The sequence below is a fragment of the Gobius niger genome, assembly GCF_951799975.1.
Source record: "Gobius niger genome assembly, chromosome: 23".
Lineage (NCBI taxonomy): Eukaryota > Metazoa > Chordata > Actinopteri > Gobiiformes > Gobiidae > Gobius > Gobius niger.
The window spans coordinates 5,103,858-5,125,104 of record NC_136874.1 but is presented as its reverse complement, the minus strand read 5'-3'; the positions used below and the strand labels follow the sequence as shown (position 1 = coordinate 5,125,104).

Here is a 21,247-nt window from a genome sequence, read left to right as displayed (position 1 = left end):
TGTGCTTTATTAACGTAATAACTCTAATATCTTCTTATATTTTATATCAAAAGGCCCTATCATGTTATAAAGCATGTGTGTATGAGTTCATCACCGACCTCAGACTGTAACATGTCCCAAAATCAGAGGAAACAAAAACATCTCTATTTACGCAGTACAGACTTTATGATTTATGCTCAAGGCGAAAATAAATTCTTGTTTTCATCACTTTTACACTGATGTTATGCATTTAGTAAAATGGAGAGCTGTAATGTAATGCCTCATTTGAAAGCTACGAACGACTATCTGGTGGTAACTTTTTATGCTTTTTTGTCACTTTGTCTATGTCACATTTTTCTTGCGTTATTGACTAATTTTTGTTGCATTTTTGACACATTTTTGTTGCATTTTTAACACATTTTTAACGCTTTTTTGTTGCATTATCGTAACGTTTTCGTCGCTTTTTTCACTTTTTTGTCGCATGTTGTCGTGTTTTTGACGGTTTTTTTCCATTGCTTTTGTGTCGTATTTCATCGTCTTTTTTTTCTTTCTTTTATGTCGCTTTTATTACACTTTTTTGCTGCGTTTTCGTTGCTTTTGTGTCGTGTTTTTACCGCTTATCGACGGCAGGTAACTGGTTAAAAACAACTGCCGTGCTTTATTGCGTGATGACGTCCTCCACCCGCGCATGCGCAGACGGCGTGTTCAGAGAGCGGACAATAGACCCACGGCGCGGCGCTCATCCCGCTGCTAAAGCTAAAACAGTTCGCAGAAATGTCCAAAAACAGAACATTTTGGAATGAGCGGCTGAGCGCGGCCGCAGAGGATAAAGCAGAGTCCGAGGATGAACTGTGCGACTTTAAAGAGGAGATCGAGAGGAAATATCAGCTGCAGGACACGGCTCAGAACCTGAGGATCGTCATGGTCAGTGGGAATGTGCAGGAACACTCTCCACTGATTAAAGAGGAGCCAGAGGAGGAGAGCATCATACTGGAGGAAGAACAGCAGCCGATGTGAGGCTCGAGCACTTTTAAACACGTGTAACTACACATTTACTGACAGGTCGGTTGATGTTAGCCTTTGTGAAAGTGTGCAGTCAGCAACAGAAAATAAAAACATTCACACATTTGAATACAGACACACAAAACCTACTGCTTCTCATTACAGACTCGTATCTTTACACTTTTTACAGTGCTAATAGCTCAGTTAAAAAGTTATAAATGATAAATAATTGAAGTATATTACGTTCATTATTTGCACCAGCTACTTCGACGCATTACGCACGGAAAGTTTCATCCACTTAAAGGCACTGTACCTGATGTTTTTTGGGTGGAACGAAACATGTGTCCTCTTTCAGTGCATTGTAAACCCAGCCATGTGTGGGGAAAACACAGTGCATCTAAGTGTAAAGCATTTGTATCAGCTTCATGAACTTGCAGGCTATTTTTTCTGCATTTCTGTGTTAAAGAGGCATTATGTAACTTTTTCTGTGAAAAATGAAACAAAAAACTTGATATTTGGTCGTATTTGACCTTTTAGTAGCTCAGTGTGCGTTCCCTCACATGATCATGACGATGATGCTCCAGAATCAATTGCTTCTGGTATGAACTCTTAAAAACAGTTGATCCTGGAGTGTCATAAAGGCCACTGTGAGGGAAACCAAAGGTGCCGCGCTGCACCCACAACGCCACTGAGTCACCAAAAGGTCAAGTATGTATCAATGTCAAGTTGTTGTTTTTTCACTTAATAGTGCACAGTGCACCTTTAAAGTGCATATGACACATCAGACAAATTAGAGCCGTTTAGTTTAAGGTGTTAGCAATGGAAAACCCCTTTTGTGTTTGTTTGTATAAGGTAACTGTGGGGAACGGCGCACGTGGGGGGTTTGTTTGTGCCCACACTAATAGTTAACCGAGTATTAACCACTAAGGGCCACGTTTAACGGTTAATGAAAAGCTTGAAAACGTGCAGCCCCAATTACATTGAAGATTTTACCCAGCTTTCTTCAGTTTGGCCATTTTTGTGATGTTTATAGTTTCACTTCCTTATTGGACACTGACAGGAAGTGACATGGATGAAGGCAAACAATTCTAAACTGTTGCCGTGCCAACCATGTTATGTCAATTTGCTATGTGGGACTTTACCTCCATACCTCTTTTAAACACAATTTTTCACTCTTTTTAGCCATTTTCTGGTGGAATATGAGCTTATTTATTACACATGAATAAAGTCAAGTCTAAATCGGGCCCATATGGATAGTTTTTCACAGCAGATTGTTCAGTAGAAGCGAAAAAACAGCAGTCTAACATGTCGCATGATGCTAACATGAAGCATAACATTTTAGCATTCTCTGTTATTTATGTAATTATGGGCTGCAGTGTTAATTTTGACAACATATTTTATATTAGTTTTAGTCTTCGTCTTTTGACTAAAATGTAATTGAATTTTAGTCAAGATTTAGTCCAAAAAAAACTTTTCAATTTTAATCTAGTTTTAGTCGACTAAAATTGCATGTCAATTTAGTCGACTAAAATGAAGACTAATTTAGTCGACTTATATTTATAATATTCATTATAATCATATTTAATCGTGGTCCTCGACTTCATGGAGCTGCTCCACATGAATGAAGCTCAAACCTGTTCATTTGACAGTGAATTTAAATGATATGAGGCTTTTTCAGACGGTCAATAGAAGTTTGGATGATTTTAGTCTCTCCTTTTCATTTTTATTTAGTCTTATTTTAGTCGACTAAAATATCTGGACATTTTAGTCATAGTTTTAGTCTCATGAGAAAGTTTTAATTTAGTTTTAGTCCTATTTTAGTCGTCAAAAACATCACTTTGACTAAAATTAAGTCAAATGAAATTTACGCTGATGGGCTGTTGAACCACTTTACTCCTCTCCATGTCTTTTTATCTTTATTGGGTAGAAATCAATCTCAATAATTCTGCGTTTGTTAAAGTAGTTTTTGAATAATTGGAGAAAGTTAAGATTTCTTTGTTTTCACCTTAACGGTTTCAAACATGATTTATGGGCGATTCCAGAGACACCGTTTGTATTTATCTATGTCACTTCCTGTCAGCAGCTTACAATTACATTTATGCCCAACATTTCTTAATTAAAATGGCTGCTTCACTGAAACAAGATGATAATTATGGAACTGATGAACATGCATATTACTCGTCCTATGTGTGGAAAGTTGGGAATGAGTTTGGACCATTTTAATTTAGTGTCGTGCTCTTTCATTATTTGTATTTATGAAAATCAGGTGTAGGGCGAGAGCAAAGAGGTGCGCGAGAAAGGTTGAGGAGGGGCCTATTTAAATGTGTGTGTTTTGTTTTTTTGCGTGTCTCTGTTTGCATCACGGACAGCATGGAAGACCACACCGGCCGCAAACGGAAAAGGAAGTTCGACCCCGAGGAACTGAAGGTTCTGGTGGACGGGGTGAAGGCTCACTACCACGAGCTGAAGAAGCAAAACGTGACGATCACCAGACGCAACGCGATATGGCAGGAGATCACGAACCGGGTGAACGCGGTGGGACACAAGGACAGGACGCCGTCGGAGATCAAAAGACGGTGGCAGGACGCGAGAAGACGCACCAAAGAGAAGGTGGCCACGAACAGCGCGTCCGTCGTGGACACGGGAGGAGGTCCGTCTGAGCACGTCCCACTGGACACGATAGAGGAGCAGGTTTTGCTGACTTTGTGTGAGGAGCAAGTCAATGGAATACCCGGGATTGACGCTCTTATTTCTGATCATGGTCAGTATGAACATTTTACCCTCTTAACCCCCGCCTTAACCGAGTGTATTCTCTCCAGTTTAGCTTCACCCAAATCTAAAAGCTTCTGGACTGGAGTCTTAAAGGGATATTTCAGGATTTTTGACATAGGGCCTCATTTCCTAGTTATCCATAGTGTTGCTGAGAGATATATGTTTTTGTAATTCATGCAGTTCTTATATTTGAAGAGTTTCGTGGTGCTAGGCTAATGCAAGGCTAGCGCATTTCTATGGTATCAGCTAGCCTGCATTAAAAACAGTCTGACCCGCTCCACAGAGCACCTGAGGCAAATCACTTATAACACCAGACTAACCATATAAATGTCTGTGTCCATAGAGTCATTTTAACCATTTTGCATTTAAAATAACTTATATTTGAGCAGCACCAGCTTCGTGGTTGTATAAGCTACGCAGCGGCGGAGTGATCTGCTAGAAAATAGTCCCTCAAAATGCGATCATTCATGTGATGCAAGGTCAGTTTTATTCCAAAAATAAATAAATGGACACAGACATTTATATGGTTAGTCTGGGGTTATCAGTGATTTGCCTCAGGTGCACTGTGGAGCGGGTCAGACTGTTTTTAATGCAGGCTAGCTGATACCATAGAAATGCGCTAGCCTAGCACTAGCCTAGCGCCACGAAACTCTTTAAATATAAGAACTGCATGAATTACTAAAACAATATCTCCAGAAATCAGCAACACTCTGGATAACTAGGAAATGAGGCACTATGTCAAAAATCCTGAAACATCCCTTTAAGCCTCATTTGAAAGCTAAGATCTATCAAACTGATCTAAATGTATCTTTTTACACGCGTTGTTGTCCTGTTGTCGTCACTTTTTTTGCTACGCTGTTGTTGATTTTTTTTAAATAGCTTTTTCATCATGTTTCTGTCACTTTTTTCTGCACTTTCATTGTTTTTTTTGTCACTTCTTCATTGCATCTTCATCAATTATTTTTCACATTCTTGTTGATTTTTTCGTGGCTTTTCTTGTTGCGTTTCAGATTCAGATTCAGAAAACTTTATTGGTTCCTCAAGGGCAATTCATTTGCTGCAACCTCACAACACTCACTGTGTGTCACTTCCAACAGTACAGACGATAGTAGATAATAAAAAGGTCACATTTCAAAAAGGTCAATGTCACTTAAACTCACTCCCTTCAGGTGCAACAGTTCAGTGACAGGGGGGACAAAAGAGTTGGAGAGGCCGGCCCAAGATACATTTAGCTTCGTATTGCGCCTGCTCCTCCCATAGAGACTGTAGGTTTTTGTTTAACTCCAATTACTTTAGAGCAGATTATGTTTTGCAGTTTATTTTTGTCACATTTTTGCTGCACTTTCAATGTTTTTTTGTCACTTTGTTGAGCTTTTGTTGATTTTTTTTTTTAGCTTTTTTATTGGGTTTTTTGTCACATTCATTGTTAAGTTTTTGTCACTTTTTTGATGCGCTTTTGTTGTTTTTTTCATGACATTTTTGCCTCTTTTTTGTTGCTTTTTTTGTTCACATTTTACTGCGTTTTCATCCTTGTTTTCGTCTCGGTTTTGACTCTTTTTTTTCAATAAACATTTAGATTTGAGTAAAGCCAAACTGGTGATAATGTGCTCGGTTCAGGTGGGGGTTAAGAGGTTAAATCACTGTTCCCGATCGTAAAGCAAATATAACACATAATAATTTGTTCTTTTTGTAGATTTGTGCGAGAGCCCTCTCTACAACTCCACCACGGCCTCTGCCTCGTCGTCCCAACCTCCTCCTGCGGCGCCTCCGCCTCCTCCGCCACGACAAAAAACTCGGAAACTCTTATATTCTGATCACGCTATATTGCTGGAGATGAAAGCGCAAAACACAAGTATCCACAACGGCTTGACAGTTTTGACTAAAGACATTAAATCCATCTCTAAAGTGGCGCGAGCTCTGCGAGGGGACACCCGGGCGATATCGAGACACACCCGCGAGCTGGTCAGCGCCGTCACGGGTCTGACGGCGGCTGTTCAGGACCTTACAAAAGCCGTCTCGGAGCGCCGGCCCTCGCAGCAGGAGAACGGAGGGAGCGCAGTGCACACTCGGGAGAACCCTGTGGATAAAGAGACAAAATGAACATGCACTGAAGTTTCTATTTTCATATTATTATTGAGGAATGGCTTCATAGAGAGCATTTCATGTCTCCATTCCCGCAGCATGGGGCTCATTGAACCACTCATTAGCCACACTCTGGTGAAGCCAGTGCTGACAGAGCTGGCACATCTGTAAAGTTTGAGCGCTGATCATGAACTCATGTCCCTCCTCTCTCCTGGCTCAGTGCTGACGTTCACCTGTTTCTCAGCCGAACTTTGCCGTTTTTTCTCCCCAGCTCATACGCACAAGCTCGGGAGATGAAAAACTTCTGATTGGCTGTAGCTTAAAGCAGTACTAAGTAACGTGTTTACCTTGATGAATCCTTTCCGTAGTCCCTGTGGGGGTAATGCAAATGTTGATGGGATGATTGGAGGGTCTTACATCTCCCTCTGGTGTCTCTGGCCAGAAAACGATGCTTGCAGCTTGTCTTCCACCGGACCAGAGCCACCAATACACACTAATAGAATCACGAAGAAGAAGCTTACGGGCGAACTGCGGGCTAGCGCCACTTAAACAGTATTTACAGCCAAGTTTGAGTGAAAAAGTGATCTCCATTGTGTAATTGGATGAACAATATCCCTCTGTCCCTTTGTTTTTTCTGTCAGTGTAGTATTTACTCTCCAAGACAATAAGTAATAACTGCTATGACACATGCAGTTGTGCTTATGGCCTCTAGGGGCAAGAGTTACTTAGTACTGCTTTAAAGGAACAGGCCACAGTTTTTCCATACTGAGATATGTTCTTACCTGAGCTTAGACGAGTTGATGCGTAACTGTCTGGTCTTTCTGTGTGCGAGATGTTGTTAGCATTTAGCCTCTCCCAGCATATTACCTATGGACCCAAACAGGATTGTGGAACTACTCACGTGACCGTATTTAAATAGGGAGAGCTTGGTCGCTTCTAACTTCACCCCTTTGGCCCCATAGAGAGGAGGAGAGGTTAAATGCAAACATCTCTGACAGTTACGCATCAACTCGTCTAAGCTCAGGTAAGAACATATCTCTGTATGGAAAAACGGTGGCCTGTTCCTTTAATGTATAACCTTCCACTTAAACAGCAAGCCATGTTGCCTTATTCTGAATCTGGACACTGGCGAGACGAGTAGTAAGAAGTGACAGACTCTTGTTTTATCGCTATCAAACCACCACCGCCGCTATTACTCAGCCAGACCCGGAAAGAGCCCCGTGTGGAGGCTTCGGAGTCTCCACACGGCAGAGGAGAGCGCTGGACAAACATAATGTATTAGAGACTCTTTTAGACATTTTTTAAAGTCTGCTGCTGTAAAGTGCGTTTTTTTTATTCATGACAATTTTAGTACAAAAGGATGTAAAGGTGGGGGCCTGAGTTTGATATTTAAAGAAACTGGCAAACGACAAACAAATGTAATGTGAAATCTGAATATATAAAGTGAACATACAATGTGAGTAACCAACCTGACATTGTGGTGTAAGATAAACAACAGAGAAGACAATATAAAGAAGAAGGAACATGAGAAACTAGAGAAATACCAGGGGCTCAGGAGGCTGGAGGCATCAGCTATACAACCCTTAAACTGGACAAGCGGCTACATTCATCATTCCTTGAACAGATAGAAAGTCTGTTATCTATTTTTTTTAGGTGCATATTTTCTGTTTGCTTCTTTTGGAGTTGCTGTATTGAGAATATCTCCACTGTCTGATCAAAAATGTCTGATTTTACGTAAGGATTAAACAGCTCTGACGGCCTGTTGTCTGTCGAGGGATTGTTTGAGATTGGGGATGTTGAGATTTTTTTTCCACACTGCTTTCGCTTAAACTAGCTCCCCAGACGTATGGACAAGCAACACATACAGGGACAAACACCTAATAAGCTATTTTACATCTTTATAAGTACATCTTAAATATCCGTCTGATTTTGTGACTGCTAACCTGAACAAAGAACATAAAATTGGTACTAATAATACTCTAGTTGCCTTGGTTTTGCTGTCACATGGGAAGCTGGTTGTCTTGCATGCACTGTGGTTGTAGTATCCTGCTCTTTCTCCTGGCTGTAAAGTGTGTTCAGCCACTCTGAACCATAGACTGTGAAAAACATGGACGTAGCATCAGTATTAGCAGAAGCCTGATAGGTAGTGAGGGCAGGCTCCAGAAGTTTTTGTCTCCCATGGACTTTCCACCGAGGCAGGGTTTTCATTTTTACCTCCACGGGTTTGTCTTACATCTTTCTATTTCTTTCTTGTTGCTATTTTTGCCCTAATCTTAGTTATATGAGCTGGCTCCATAAACCCAGCCAAATGGCTAGCATGAACGGGCTTCAGGGAGAAGCCACCGTCATGTAGTCCATCATTATTCAACAGTCTTTTGCTTCAGACAATTTTGGGGGTTAGATGTGCATTATATTTTACATTATTTTACAGGTCTGTTCCCGAGGTCTCTGCCGTCCGTGTGAAGAACGAAGAGTCCTCACCACTTCGACAAATAAACGCTGAGCATCAAGAGGAAACACAGAGAGAGAAGTCCAGCGCAGACCCACATTTCCACCCAGAGACTGAGGGAGACACTGAGCTCTCGTCTGACACTGACAATGATGACGACTGGGATCCTCCATTCAGCCGTTCAGCTGCGCAGAAGGAGACGGAAGCTGGATCAGTGAAGCCTGATGAAGGGATGGCGGAGAGCGAGGAAGAACTGCGTCGCTCTAAAGAGGAGAACCAGAAGAAACGGCAGCTGCTGGTCCTGAGCCCGAGGGTTGTGTTGGTCCGAGTGAACGTCCCGTCTATGAGTCCTGGACCCGGTTTGAACCAAGCAAACACCGAGACACTGCAGATTAAAGAGGAGCGAGAAGAGCAGAGCATCAAACAGGAGGAAGAGCAACTGCCAGTGTGAGGTTTCAGCTTTTTTAGTAGCATTTAGTAGCAATTCTACTGGCTATTGTTGAGATTACATTTGCAATGTATTTTAAATCATGTTTCAGATCTGTCCCCGAGTCCACTGCTGTCTGTGTGAAGACGGAACAGTCCTCACCTTTTCTTGAAGGACAAACTGAGCAAGATGAGGCCATCAGCTCAGAGCCACATTTACCTTCAAAGACAGAGCACTCTTCTGACGATGATGACAACAGCAGGACACTCATTCAAGCAAGAGAGAAATGTTACAGCTGCTCAGTTTGTAAGAAAACATTGAGCCAAAAGCACTGTCTAGATGCACATATGACTATTCACACAGGCGAGAAACCTTACAGCTGCACACTCTGTAAGAAAAACATTCCGTCAAAAGGGTAATCGAAATAGACATATGAGGATTCACAAGGGGGAGAAACTTTACAGCTGCTCGGTTTGTAACAGAACATTTATCCAAAAGCACTGTCTAGATGCACATATGACTATTCACGCAGGAGAGAAACCTTACAGCTGCACACTCTGTAAGAAAACATTCCGTCAAAAGTGTAGTCGAAATAGACATATGAGGCTTCACACAGGGGAGAAACTTTACAGCTGCTCGGTTTGTAACAAATCATTCATCCAAAAGGGATATCTAGATAGACATAAGAGGATTCACATAGGGGAGAAACATTACAGCTGCCCAGTCTGTGAGAAAACATTCACCGTAAAGCGCTATCTAGACACACATATGAATATTCACTCAGGTGAGATACTTTACAGCTGCGCACTCTGTGAGAAAACATTCACCCAAAAGCGCTATCTATATAAACATGAGAAGGGTCACATAGGGGAGAAACCATACAGCTGATCAGTGTGTGAGGAAACATTCACCCTAAAGTGCTATCTAGATAGACATGTGAAGGTTCACGCAGGGGAAAAGCTGTTGCAGCTGTTAAGTTAAGAACAAAACATTCAGGGTAAAGGGTTGTTGAGATAAACATAAGGTTCACACAGGGGAGAGGCATTACTTTAAAGGAATTACTTCGATGACAAAATCCGTTTTCCTTAACAGTGAGATAGAAGGAAAATATAAGACACATCCAAATCGTTTAAACAAGTGGGAGCTGCATTTATGAACTATTTATAGCCTGCATAAAGCATATAAAAAATATTCATTTTTATCTGACTTGGATAACTGGATAATTACATTTACTCTCAGCACACAGCTCCATCTTGTGGCTCAGGAGGAACATCACAACTCATATTAAGACATTCATAATGGTTTGAGGAAAATGTTTTGTTTGTGACAGATTTTACAATGATTTTTTGTCCTATCCGTGACACAACATGACACAAACCACTACCGTCGAAGCAATAACCGAGGCTTGGCTATTATATGCTAAAAAATATGTCATAATAGCTTAAGTCACTAAAAGCTACAATTGTTTCAGATTGTTCAACCGGTTCAACCCCATCCCATATCAAAGTGATTGTAAAAAGAAGTTAAAAAACAAGTTGCCAACCGCATTCGACATTTATTTACTTTTGACATTTTTTACTTTTAGTTTTCAACAAACTTTGACAAAATAAACAGGAGCCTATTCCGTGCACGTTTTGTAATTTTCTCGGACAATGAAATAATCGTTTGTAACTTTTCTCCTTTAAAGTTTGTTTTTACATAACTCTTAACCTCCACCTGAACCGAGCACATGAAAGCTAAAAAAAAAGAAAAGAAAACCAACAGCCTCAAAATAGCGACGAAAAAGAGGATGAAAACGCAAAAAAAATAAAATAAAAAATACGAAAAATAACAACGAAAAAGCCACAAAAAAGTGACAAACGTGGCCTAACATAGCAAAAAAAAAAAAAGCGATTAAAAAAAAGACGAACTGGAGAAAATGCGCTCGTTTCTTGCGGGGTCAGAGGTCAAATGCAGAAATACGGTCTTACGCTAGGCTATATAAAGATGCAAATAAACCGTTTGTGGAAAGAGAGGCCGAAAACGGAGTAGGAGGCCTGTCACTCGTCCCTCTGTTGTCACGGTGATTAATTGAGCTTTATGTAAATGTCGTCTCGCCGTTAATTTCTCGATCGTTCGTCGCCCCCGCGGCTCGTAAATCACTCGTGACGATCGGCCGCGCGATCGATGTCCGAAGACGCCAAACTCAGCATCAAAACACAGCCGTAATGACAGTAAAGGATGAATAATGGCCTCTTGCGTGCATGTCATAAAATATTCACGTAGCGGTGAGTTTACCGCTCAAAAGCACTGCCTTCGTTGTGCCATATTTGAGGAGCAGGCGTGGAAATCCGGTTAAACAGTTTGGTAGTAGTTATTGTCTAGTTAATGCGTACTTTTTTGTAAAATGGCTAGTTCCAGCAGTATTGGATTGCAGGGCTTTACATGCAGACTTCCAAATATAGTCATGTAGGTAGTAGGCAGAATAAATAGCAATGGCAACTGGCATAAAATCTACATTTCGTATAAAATATGGATTGTGCTCGACCATTTTTACTCCATAAGTTTGTCAAAAAACACCAAAATGATGGCCTATAAGCTGTCGCCTACAACACTTTGAATATTTCCCTTCATTCCTCTGTTTGATGGAGTATTTTATAATCTTTAAAATGAAATATGACAGATTTCCCATTTGTGGCATGAAAAATATAGCCTTTTGGTATTAAAATGTCATAATAAACTGTTGGGGGTAATGTGCAGTCTTGGGGAATAACTAAATACATGTATTTAGAAAACTCACTGCATCATCACTATTTTCAGTTTATATTTTGCCAAAAGTAACTCAAAGTAATATAACTCAGCTACTTTTTTGAAACAGTAAAATGTAATACAAACATTACATTTTTAAAGCCGCAACTTCTAATATAGAGTAGATAACAATTTTAAAGTAACTTGCCCAACACTGATTATAAAGCTGAATCCTGTATAAGTAGGAGTTTGAAGATGACACAGACATGTCTTAAGTATTAGTAAAATGGCGTAGTAGTAGTTGTAAAAGTAATTTCGTAGTTGTCTTGGGCTCCCGTGTGAGTGCAGCAGACTTTTATTGGGCGATTAAGGAAGTGGACCACACAGCTCCTGCTTCTTTATACGAATATTTATAGAAAACAAAAACAAACCATGAGAAACTTCCAGAAAACAACAAGGGGCAGCGGTTACTGCAGTATTTACAGCCGAATCCAGCAAGAAATGTACATGCACGAACACAAACGGACTGGGAAATAACTGGCCTTAATATAAAGATGGATGCAGTTAAAACATTGCATCTTCATTATACTTTTTCAAGGTGGAACAGTTTTTTTCTTAACCGTATCATTCTTTATATAAGTCTATTCACCTTATTCCGAAAGTTGAATTGTACCCGCCCCTTCTCTCCTATTGGTTAACATAGGACTGGAGAAGTCAAGAGAAAACCTGTTACTACACGAATACAAAGCCCATTTTATCATCATTTTATCATCAGATTTTCCCTTGTTCTCCGCTTAATGAACAGGAAGTGTCAATGCGAAAGTGGGCGGGGCAGAATAAGGTGAATATGATAAAAAGCAGGCAGTTTTCCCATCACAACAGTTCAATAAATAGACATTTTAGCAACAGAGAGAGAGAAAACGTCAACTAAAGTCAACTTAACCTGAATATGTGGGTGTCGAGGGTAAAAAAAGATTCACACATTTGGCATCAACGAATTCAAACATCATCAACGACAAGACAATGACCCTGATCATTTACAAAGCATTTCAGTCCGGAGCTCTTTGCTGTACATCGTCAGTGTAAAACTAAAAGCCAGTCCATTTCCTGGTTTCAAAGTTTCTCCTTTTCGTCTCGATTTGCATCAGTAGGTTCAACAATGAGATGGTACGATCAGGAAAGCGGGCAAATGGTCATTTTGAAAGAGATCTCTGAACATAAAAACCGCCATGACGTGATACAATGATGAGAAAATAAGTGTTTTTGCTTCATATGGATTGACCCAGTAATTTCAGAAACCATAAAGTGTGAAACATCTGCAATTACCACCGAGGCACTGGTGGTTTGCGTCTCAGAGTTTGGTTACAGCTCCCTCTGCTGGCAGCATGGGGAATTAAACATGCTAAAAACGATATACGAGCCTCCATTTTTACCCAATGGCAGGCGAACAAATCAATGGCGCTGTGATGAATGCGGTTTGAACACGGTGGTGGTTTATTATGGTCTTTAAAAATGCAAAGAGCACTAACCTCTTAACCCCCGCATTAACCAAGTACATTTTCTCCAGTTCAGCTTTACCTAAATTTAAAATGTTACAGCCTATAGGCCAGGGTTAAAGCTAAGACCTACAAAACTCATCTAGAAGGATCTTTTTCCTTGCATTGTTGCTGTGTTGTCATAACTTTTTTGACATTTTGTTTCATTACTTTTTGTCACTTTTTTTCAACAGTTTTATGTCACTTTGTCATGACTTTTTGTTTGTTTTTTGTGACTTTTTCATTCTCATTTTCGTCTCGTTTTTGTCGCTATTTTGACATTTTTTCTCAAGAGGCTTTTAGAGTTGGTTGAAGTCGAAACTGGAGAAAATGTGCTCGATTCAGGTGGGGGTTAAGAGGTTAAGTGGATCACCCAAACCTGCGTGAAGGAAGTGACATCTGACATGCTCCTCCAGGTATGTTTTTGATTGGGAAAAATAGTAATAATAGTAAAGCGTTGATGATATGTGCCCGATAAACTACTGCCTCCAGTTGAATATTACTCCATCTCTCTCCAATGACCATTTGCCCACTGATCCTAGACTCGCGTCGATAAACTCTCTTCCTCTTCTTCAGTACGGTCTCCACACGGCTTCGACGGCGGCCATGTTGGTCGGGGAGCTGCTGTGGCTCGACTCCACCTCCACGCCGACGCCCTCGCTCTGGTTGGGCAGCGAGGGGTGCAGGAGGGCGGAGCCTGTGGAGGCGTTGGTGCAAGGGGGCAGGATTCGGGGAGGGGACCGCGAGTCTGTGCCATTGGTCCCTCTGTCTCCGGTCATCATAGAGAACTGGTACGAGCCTTGAGAGAGATACAGAAATAGAAATGTGTTCAATGAAGCTACGGACTGACAATATAGATGATATCGGTATGCAGGTTGGAAGCTCAAAGATTGATTTTGTGTGATTCGTTCCCTTCTCCAAAAATGGCCAAGGAAACTCACCCGTAGAGTAGTAGAGGTGATACGGCGATGATGTCGTCTGGAACGGTCCATTTTGCGTCTGGTGGGGGGTGTTGGCGCTGTAGGGTGGGGGTAGGGGGTAGGTGTGGTAGCGTCCGATTCCCAGAGCGCCGTTGGAGACCGTGTTGTGGGCGGGGCTGTAGGTGAAGGCGGTGGCCGTGGCGGGGTAGTGCACGCGGGGGTCCGGGAACCGTGAGTCCGAGAGAGACGACAGAGAGGAGAACGGGCGCTCTATGGTCATGCGTGGGTCGCTGAAGGCTGTGAGGTCCGGACCTGAGAAGAGATCAGAAATACGTGAATAAAAATAGCTACACATTAAATAACTCAATGGCTAATTACAAGGCAATTCTGATTTTTACAGCATAAGCTGTTTTCATTTTGCTTCGCTTTGACTAATCCTAAAATATTAAAGTCTTTACCTGTGAGTCGTGACGAGAGTTCGAGTGAGGACCGCCCCGGTGAGAGCGGATTGGCCGAGTGCACAGTGGGCGTGGTTATCTGTCCCAGGTATGGATATGATTGGTCGTAGGACCAGGAAGGAGACGACTGCATCTGCCGGGAATCTGCAGAAAGAGGTAAGTTCATTAAAGTTAATTATGTTCAACATGTGTGATAGATTGTGTATAAGTGACCACCTGCATTTTGACCTGGTATAAGTCTTATAAAATAATAATATACATTTAAAAGGCCTCCCTTTGCTGATCTCAATGAGGAATCAGAATCCCCAGTAACATCACTTTGACCAATGACACAAGCTTCTCCTGTGAACCGGCCCATCAGGTCCAATCACGAGGGAGGAAGCTTTATCTTTTACTTTTTAAATATTGTTCTCGCTCTCCTAATTTTGGCAACTAGGAGTGGCTTTCATGTCCAGTCCGGAGGGGAGGGGGCTGATTGTTGCTCACTATCACTTTAATGTTTAACTCTTTAACGTAAGAGTATGTTATTCATATTTTAAAGATAAAGTAGTTCAGAACTGCTGCTGCCAATGGTTTCTTCAAAGTCTTCAGATAAAACTATGTTCCGCCAGTTTTCACAGAAAACACTTCTGTTACCAATATAGCAACATGTTTGCTATGGGCAAATTCTTTCTTAATCAAAAGATGAGGAGCTGAGCTGCACAGTTGGCCAAACTCAAGCTTTGCTTTGAGCAATTGTTTTGTTTTCTCTCCTCTGCACAAAGCAGAGTATTCTGGAGTATTTGGTTTAGATATCTACATGTGAGTGAACATCGACACATGGATCTACTGTAACTCTCGGATTCTTCCCTGATGGCACGGGCATATTCCAAGATGACAATGCCAGGATTCATCGGGCTCACATTGTGAAAGAATCTTTGGGATGTGCTGGAGAAGGCTTTGCGCTGTGGTCACGCTCTCCCAACATCAATTACAAGATCTTGGAGAAAAATTAGTGCAACACTGGATCTTTTAATGTCACAGTGAATGTAATCAAAGCTAAAAGTATTTTTGTGTGTGTGTGGAGACTTTTTTTTTGTATCTATAGCCTACAAATACTACAACTTGGCATACTATTTTTGTTAACACATGGTGGCACTATTGTCCAACCTTGTGCATTCACATATTTACGTCTGTTAATCCAGTGCCATCCATTTAAATTGATTCCCTTCTTGCAATGATAAAACTAGCAACAAAACTTATGAAAAACAACAATAGTCTGGCCTTATACGGCCCGGAGGAAGTGATTAGCAGTGAGTGGGTGAGCGGATGAATGGGTTTCTCTCCGCAGAGCAATAAACCGCAGCCACAGACGCAGTTAAACCACGGCCTTTTCAAGTCGGGCCAAATCCAAATGACGAGGGATCGCTGTGTGGAGCCTGCGCGGGACGGGGGCCAAGACACGCCTCGACATACCCAGACAGAGTGAGCTCAAGTGGGGCGAGGGGGAAACTGAACGTGAAGGAATGGGTTGCAATAGTTTTAGGCATGCAAACGAGAATTCAAGTAAAAGTACTGCAAAATGTTACAAGTACAATCGTTTTTTTTTTACATAACAATAAGGCTGGGTGATACTGACAAAAATGAAGATCTCAATATTTTTGGGGACTTACTTCCTAACAATAGGCTAATGAGCGATATTTTTGCAAACCATCAGAAATGTGCAAAAATGTCCTAACAAACACCTTTATTTACTTTGCTTTGTTGCTCGAAAAGATAGACTATAAAAGAGCAGAAAAAAAAGTTCCCCTATGTGTAACTTTTCTTTCACAATGGGTTGCAAATCCTTTCCTCATATTCTCTCAATTTTCCCATTTTTTACCCACCCCCATTATTCGTATTGATTATTTTTATCACCATTTTATCCCCATTTCCTTTCCACATTTTCCCCTCATTCTTCCCTCTATTTTCCCATTTCCCCCCAAATTGTCTCCAAGTTTTTTCCCAATATTTTCCCAAATTTTCCCTGACTTTTTCCTATTTTTTTCCTCCATTGTCCCCCCCTTTTAAATCTCCAATTATTTATCTCTTCCAAATTTTCTCCTTGTTCTTTCCTCTATTTTTTTCCTATTTCGTCCCATTCTTTCCTCTATTTTTCCCTATTTTTTCCCTATTTCCCTCATTCTTTCCTCTATTTTTTCCCCCTATTTCTTCCCCATTTCTCCCTCATTCTTTCCTCCATTTCCCCCAATTTTTTCCTTATTTCTTTCCCATTTTTTCCTCATGCTTTCTTCAATTTTCCACAATTTTTTCCTTATTTCTTTCCCATTTCTACCTCATTCTTTCCTCTATTTTCCCCCTATTTTTTCCCCATTTTTCTCGTTTTAATATGATGTATTGCTCACCTCTAATAATAAAGCAGAATTTCTTACAAAACCCTTTTAGGTGTTTCCCCAGTGATGAATGCCACTGTGACTTTGAAGATTCCCCATAGCAACCCCTCCGCTTGGCAACAACAAAAGACATCAAATAATTTCTTAACTTTTTTAGCGTGAGAAAGATTTGTTTGATTGATAAAAATATATCCGTCACGTCCGGCCAGACGCCTTTCGCTTCCTCTTTGCCTCCTCAGACGACATGACGGCCCGCGTGAAACCACCGAACCCACGTCACTGCGAGCAGTCGCGGAGGGGGAAGTGAAACGGAGTCAGGAGCCACACGAGTCCCCGCAAAGACCGCACGGCACGGACCAAAGCCGCAGAGAGGAAGTAAAACTCGGCCGTGGAGACTGATGCTGCTACTTCTGCTCGGACATTTATACACAGATGCGATTTGGATCAAAAGTACGAGAACTGACCCTATATTCTGCTGTCACATGTACAACCAGTGTATGAATATGGATGCACTTACCCGCAGTGATCTGGCCGTGCGCGGGGCTGGAGAAGGGCGCCGAGTTCAGGGCCGAGGTCTGCCTGGTGCCGTTGGTCGTCTGGTGAGCGTGATGGTGGTGATGGTGATGATGGGGGTGGTGATGATGCGGAGGGGTGACTCTCATTGAGCTGCGTCGTAGCTGCTCCAGCTCCGTGAGGCGCTCCGAAAACGCCAGCGAACCCGCCTTCACCTCGTCTAACTTCTGCCGGTGCCCTTCAAAACGAAATAATACTCTTGTAAGGGAACTGTCAGAGAAGTAACAGACCTCCACAGGGCACACCACTGAAATGGGCCGATAATAAGTCATAGGGAAAGAGATAGTATGGTATTAATAGAAGCCAGTGAGCCAGGACGGTTTCTACACTGCATATCACCAATGATGGCACATTCAACTAGACTTCTCTCAAGAATTTTACAGTAAAATCTGATGAAATTAAGTGCATGGACAGTGGAAATGGTGAGGAATACAAACCCAGTAACAGTTTTGCTCCACATCTAAAGGTTTAAATGTAATGCCTTTCCAAAAGTAGCATATATGGCATTTCGGATAACGATTACAGTGACAATCATAGGCATTTTGTCCACAAATTTAGTCAGAATTTCTGCGGTAAAAATGGATCAGATTAAGTGCTCAGGTAGTGGAAACAATGAGGAATACTTATCCAGTAACAGGTTTGCTTCATCTCAAAAGGTTATAACGTAATGCCTTTCAAAAAGTATCATATATGGCATTTCAGAATAGAGTGACAATTATCGGCATTTTGCCCACAAATTTAGTCAGTATTTCTGCAGTAAAGATGGATGAGATTAAGTGCTCAGGTAGTGGAAATGATGAGGAATACTAACCCAGTGACCGTTTTGTGTCACATCAAAATAGATTAATCTAATGCCTTTCCAAAAGTAGCATATATGGTATTTTGCATAACGGTTACAGTGACCGTTGCAGGCATTGTCCTTAAATTTCTTCAGTATTTCCGCAGTAAAAAAAGTTTAGATGAAGTACACAGGTAGTGGAAATGATGAGACATGTTAATCCAGTAACAATTTAGTTTCACCTAAAAGGGGTTAATCTACTCCCTTTCTGAAAGAAGCTAGTATTTTGCATAACGGTTACAGAGACAATTGTACGCATTGTCCCAGTATTTCCACAGTAGAACTGGTTTAGATGAAGTACACAAGTAGTGGAAATGGTGATACTAACCCAGTGACAGTTTTGTGTCACAATATCCTCTGCGAACAACAAAATATCCTGTTTTAAAAGGTTTTATTAAAGCTGCTCTCCCTGTAGTTTAGACTTCATTGTTGTACGTACGGAAACGAAAAGACACGTGTATGAAGTAACTCATCTTTCATCATCCCACGCACTGTGAACAAAGCTGGGAATTTCTATGACCAAACCACTCATAAAAATACAGATCTATCATGATGCCTCAGTAATGGTTTGGATATAAAGATTTTCAGGAGGGGGGGGGGGTTCGCGGTGGGGCTTGGTCAGCTGTGAAAAAGCATCACTCGTCCCACACCCCCACAACAGGAAGTGCAGTAACCCAATAGTGACAGTGCTTTGAAGTCGGGCCAAAAGACAGAGGGGCAGACAGCATGACGGGCCACCGCTGCATGCAGTTATGTGGGCCACCAAGGCAAGACAAGCAGGGGATGTATTTAAACAAGTGTAATATCAAAGAAAGCAATGTAATGATGCGAAAAAAGGGTTAAATCTTTAAGTTATTAAGTGTTTGTATAGTATTGTGTAACTTTTTGCTTGTAAAGTTCCAGATAAAGCCTGTGATTAAAGGGGTTCTGAAGTATCTCATTTCAATTTTCCAATCATATTCTTTCTATAGACACTATTAATACCTTTATACCTGATCGTATCCTTCCATGTCTTGTCCTCCATCATTATATTCAATCCCAGCTCCATTTGTCTCAAATATCAAACGTATTGTCTCCCAGGTTTCCCATCAATATTTTGTAAAACACACAATGTTAACCTCTTAACCCCACCTAAGCTCAATAGGCCAGACAGAGCAACGCCTGATTTGAAAGCTAAGACCTACAAAATTGATTTTGAAGATTGTTGCTGCATTTTTGTCAAATTATTTACCACATTTTAGTTTTTAGGTCGCACATTTTCATCACTTTTGGTCACATTTTCATCACTTTTGGTCACATTTTCATCACTTTTGGTCACATTTTTATCACTTTTTCGACACTTTTTTTGTGACTTTTTCACCACTTTTTGTCGCATTTTTTATCACTTTTTCATCAGATTTTTGCCATATTTTTGTCAATTTGTCATCACTTTTTTGTCCGATTTTTGTCACTTTTTCATCAAATTTTTGCCATATTTTTGTCAGATTGTTCATCACTTTTTTGTCCGATTTTTCATCACTTCTTCGTCACATTTTTGTCACTTTTTCCATCACTTTTTTGTCACATTTCCACCATATTTTTGTCACTTTTTCATCACTTTTTGTCATATTTTTCATCACTTTTTCGACACATTTTTTGCCTCTTTTTTTTGTCATTTTCGTCACTTTTTAAAAATGTTTTATTTACTTTTTCACCATTTTTTGTCGCCATTTTAACACTTTTTTTCAAGAAGCTTTTAGATTTAGGTCAAGCCAAACTGGAGAAAATGTGGTCGTTTCAGGTGGGGGTTAAACTCCTCTTATGTTGATGTTTTAATCTTTGGAAGACAGATTTTTAGTTGATTTTACATCCAGATTGTTGAGAGCCACAGTGACAGTACCTGCATTTCGCTTTTCATAATTTCATACTTCACAGAGCTTAATGACTTAACGATATTATAAACAAAGTGTCTCCTGATATTCAAGTCCCCTCGTCTCCGTCAGCAACTCTCCCTGCGTTTTAATCCGCCTCTACTGTCCCAGACTGAGCGGCAGACAGACCATGTTAACACCGTCTCTATGGGGCTATAACATTATGTCATCACACACACATACTGTTACCGGGGTTCAGACGGGAGCTGCGCACATTACTATGCACTGACTACTACTACTGCGACTACTGCAGTGCGTGGGTATTTTTAACACGACTGTCGCCACTGTCAAATATAGAGGTAACCCTAGATATTACGAGGCAACAATACCTTTGTGATGCTACTGGGGCGCAATGGGAAAACCAAACAAAAAAAATACTACATAAACAGAATTAAATTAATGTTTGTTTCAGTCTCCAATCAATGAATTATCAGAAAGATTTATCGTTCAATTGTATATTTTGGCTAATATTTCTCACCCCACCGTAACTGAGCATATTCTCTCCGTATCATTATTACCCAAATCTTACAGCCTCTTACCCAGAGCGCTTATAGCCTGCAGGCCAGTGTCACAAATCATTTGAAAGCTAAGGCCAACAAAAGTCATCTAAGTTTCTTCCTTGCGTTTTTGTCATGTTTTCATTGCTTTTTTTGTAGTGTTTTGGTCGCATTTAGTTTATCTAATGTAATGTAACTGTTATGAAGCCACAAAAATGTGACAAAAACATGACGAAAGCGAGGCAAGAGTATAGGCCTTAGCTTTCAAATGAGGTGTTACAATGGCCAAGGCTGTAAACTCTCCAGTCAAGGTTCTTTTATTTATTTGATTGGGACCGTGCATGTTAATGAACAAACATGGAATACATGCTAGAGTCACACAGGGGTCACAAAACATTTCAGAATAAAATTAATATCTGCAGTAAGTACATTTTAGATTTGGGTAAAGCTGAACTAGAAACACTCACGTCTGGGCTCGCGGGGCCCGTCCACGGTGATCTTGATGGCTCGCTGGTACGTGGCGACTTGAGGAGGGTTGGTGAAAACGGTGATGGTCAGAGTGAAGCTTTTACCTGCAAAAACAACACACAAAACACACTACTTTAACATGAAACTATTGATGAAGATTAAGAATGCTTCAAACACTGATCAACCAAATGCATAAAAAACTGTTGTGTTTTGTTGCTATTAACACCCGTTCTTTTAC

General features: G+C 40.9%; 3 protein-coding genes and 1 long non-coding RNA gene across 6 annotated transcripts in view; 3 read left to right on the top strand and 1 right to left on the bottom strand.

The window, feature by feature from the left end:
• tgds (TDP-glucose 4,6-dehydratase) overlaps positions 1-21,247 on the top strand; it is a 305,863-nt gene that overhangs the window by 59,474 nt on the left and 225,142 nt on the right. The window lies entirely within an intron of this gene.
• Positions 686-5,853, top strand: LOC306981970 (uncharacterized protein; the record flags this gene model as incomplete). The annotated part of the gene is made up of 3 exons (XM_079581711.1): positions 686-992; positions 3,351-3,742; positions 5,447-5,853. Exons 1-3 carry the CDS (start codon positions 754-756, stop codon positions 5,851-5,853), a joined length of 1,038 nt encoding a protein of 345 aa, XP_079437837.1. The 5' UTR covers positions 686-753.
• On the top strand, positions 5,894-8,907 carry LOC306982048. The gene is made up of 3 exons (XR_013794160.1): positions 5,894-6,169; positions 8,267-8,731; positions 8,824-8,907. It is a non-coding gene; the product is annotated as an uncharacterized lncRNA (long non-coding RNA).
• runx1 (RUNX family transcription factor 1) overlaps positions 13,438-21,247 on the bottom strand; it is a 36,730-nt gene continuing 28,920 nt past the window's right edge. For both annotated transcript variants that reach the window (XM_079582046.1, XM_079582047.1), the window contains 5 exons: positions 21,009-21,113; positions 17,241-17,474; positions 14,352-14,495; positions 13,915-14,205; positions 13,438-13,772 (listed from right to left, as the gene is read on the bottom strand). In XM_079582046.1, coding sequence (XP_079438172.1) covers positions 13,546-13,772; positions 13,915-14,205; positions 14,352-14,495; positions 17,241-17,474; positions 21,009-21,113 — 1,001 coding nt within the window. In that variant the 3' untranslated portion in view covers positions 13,438-13,545. The remainder of the gene's footprint in view (positions 13,773-13,914; positions 14,206-14,351; positions 14,496-17,240; positions 17,475-21,008; positions 21,114-21,247) is intronic.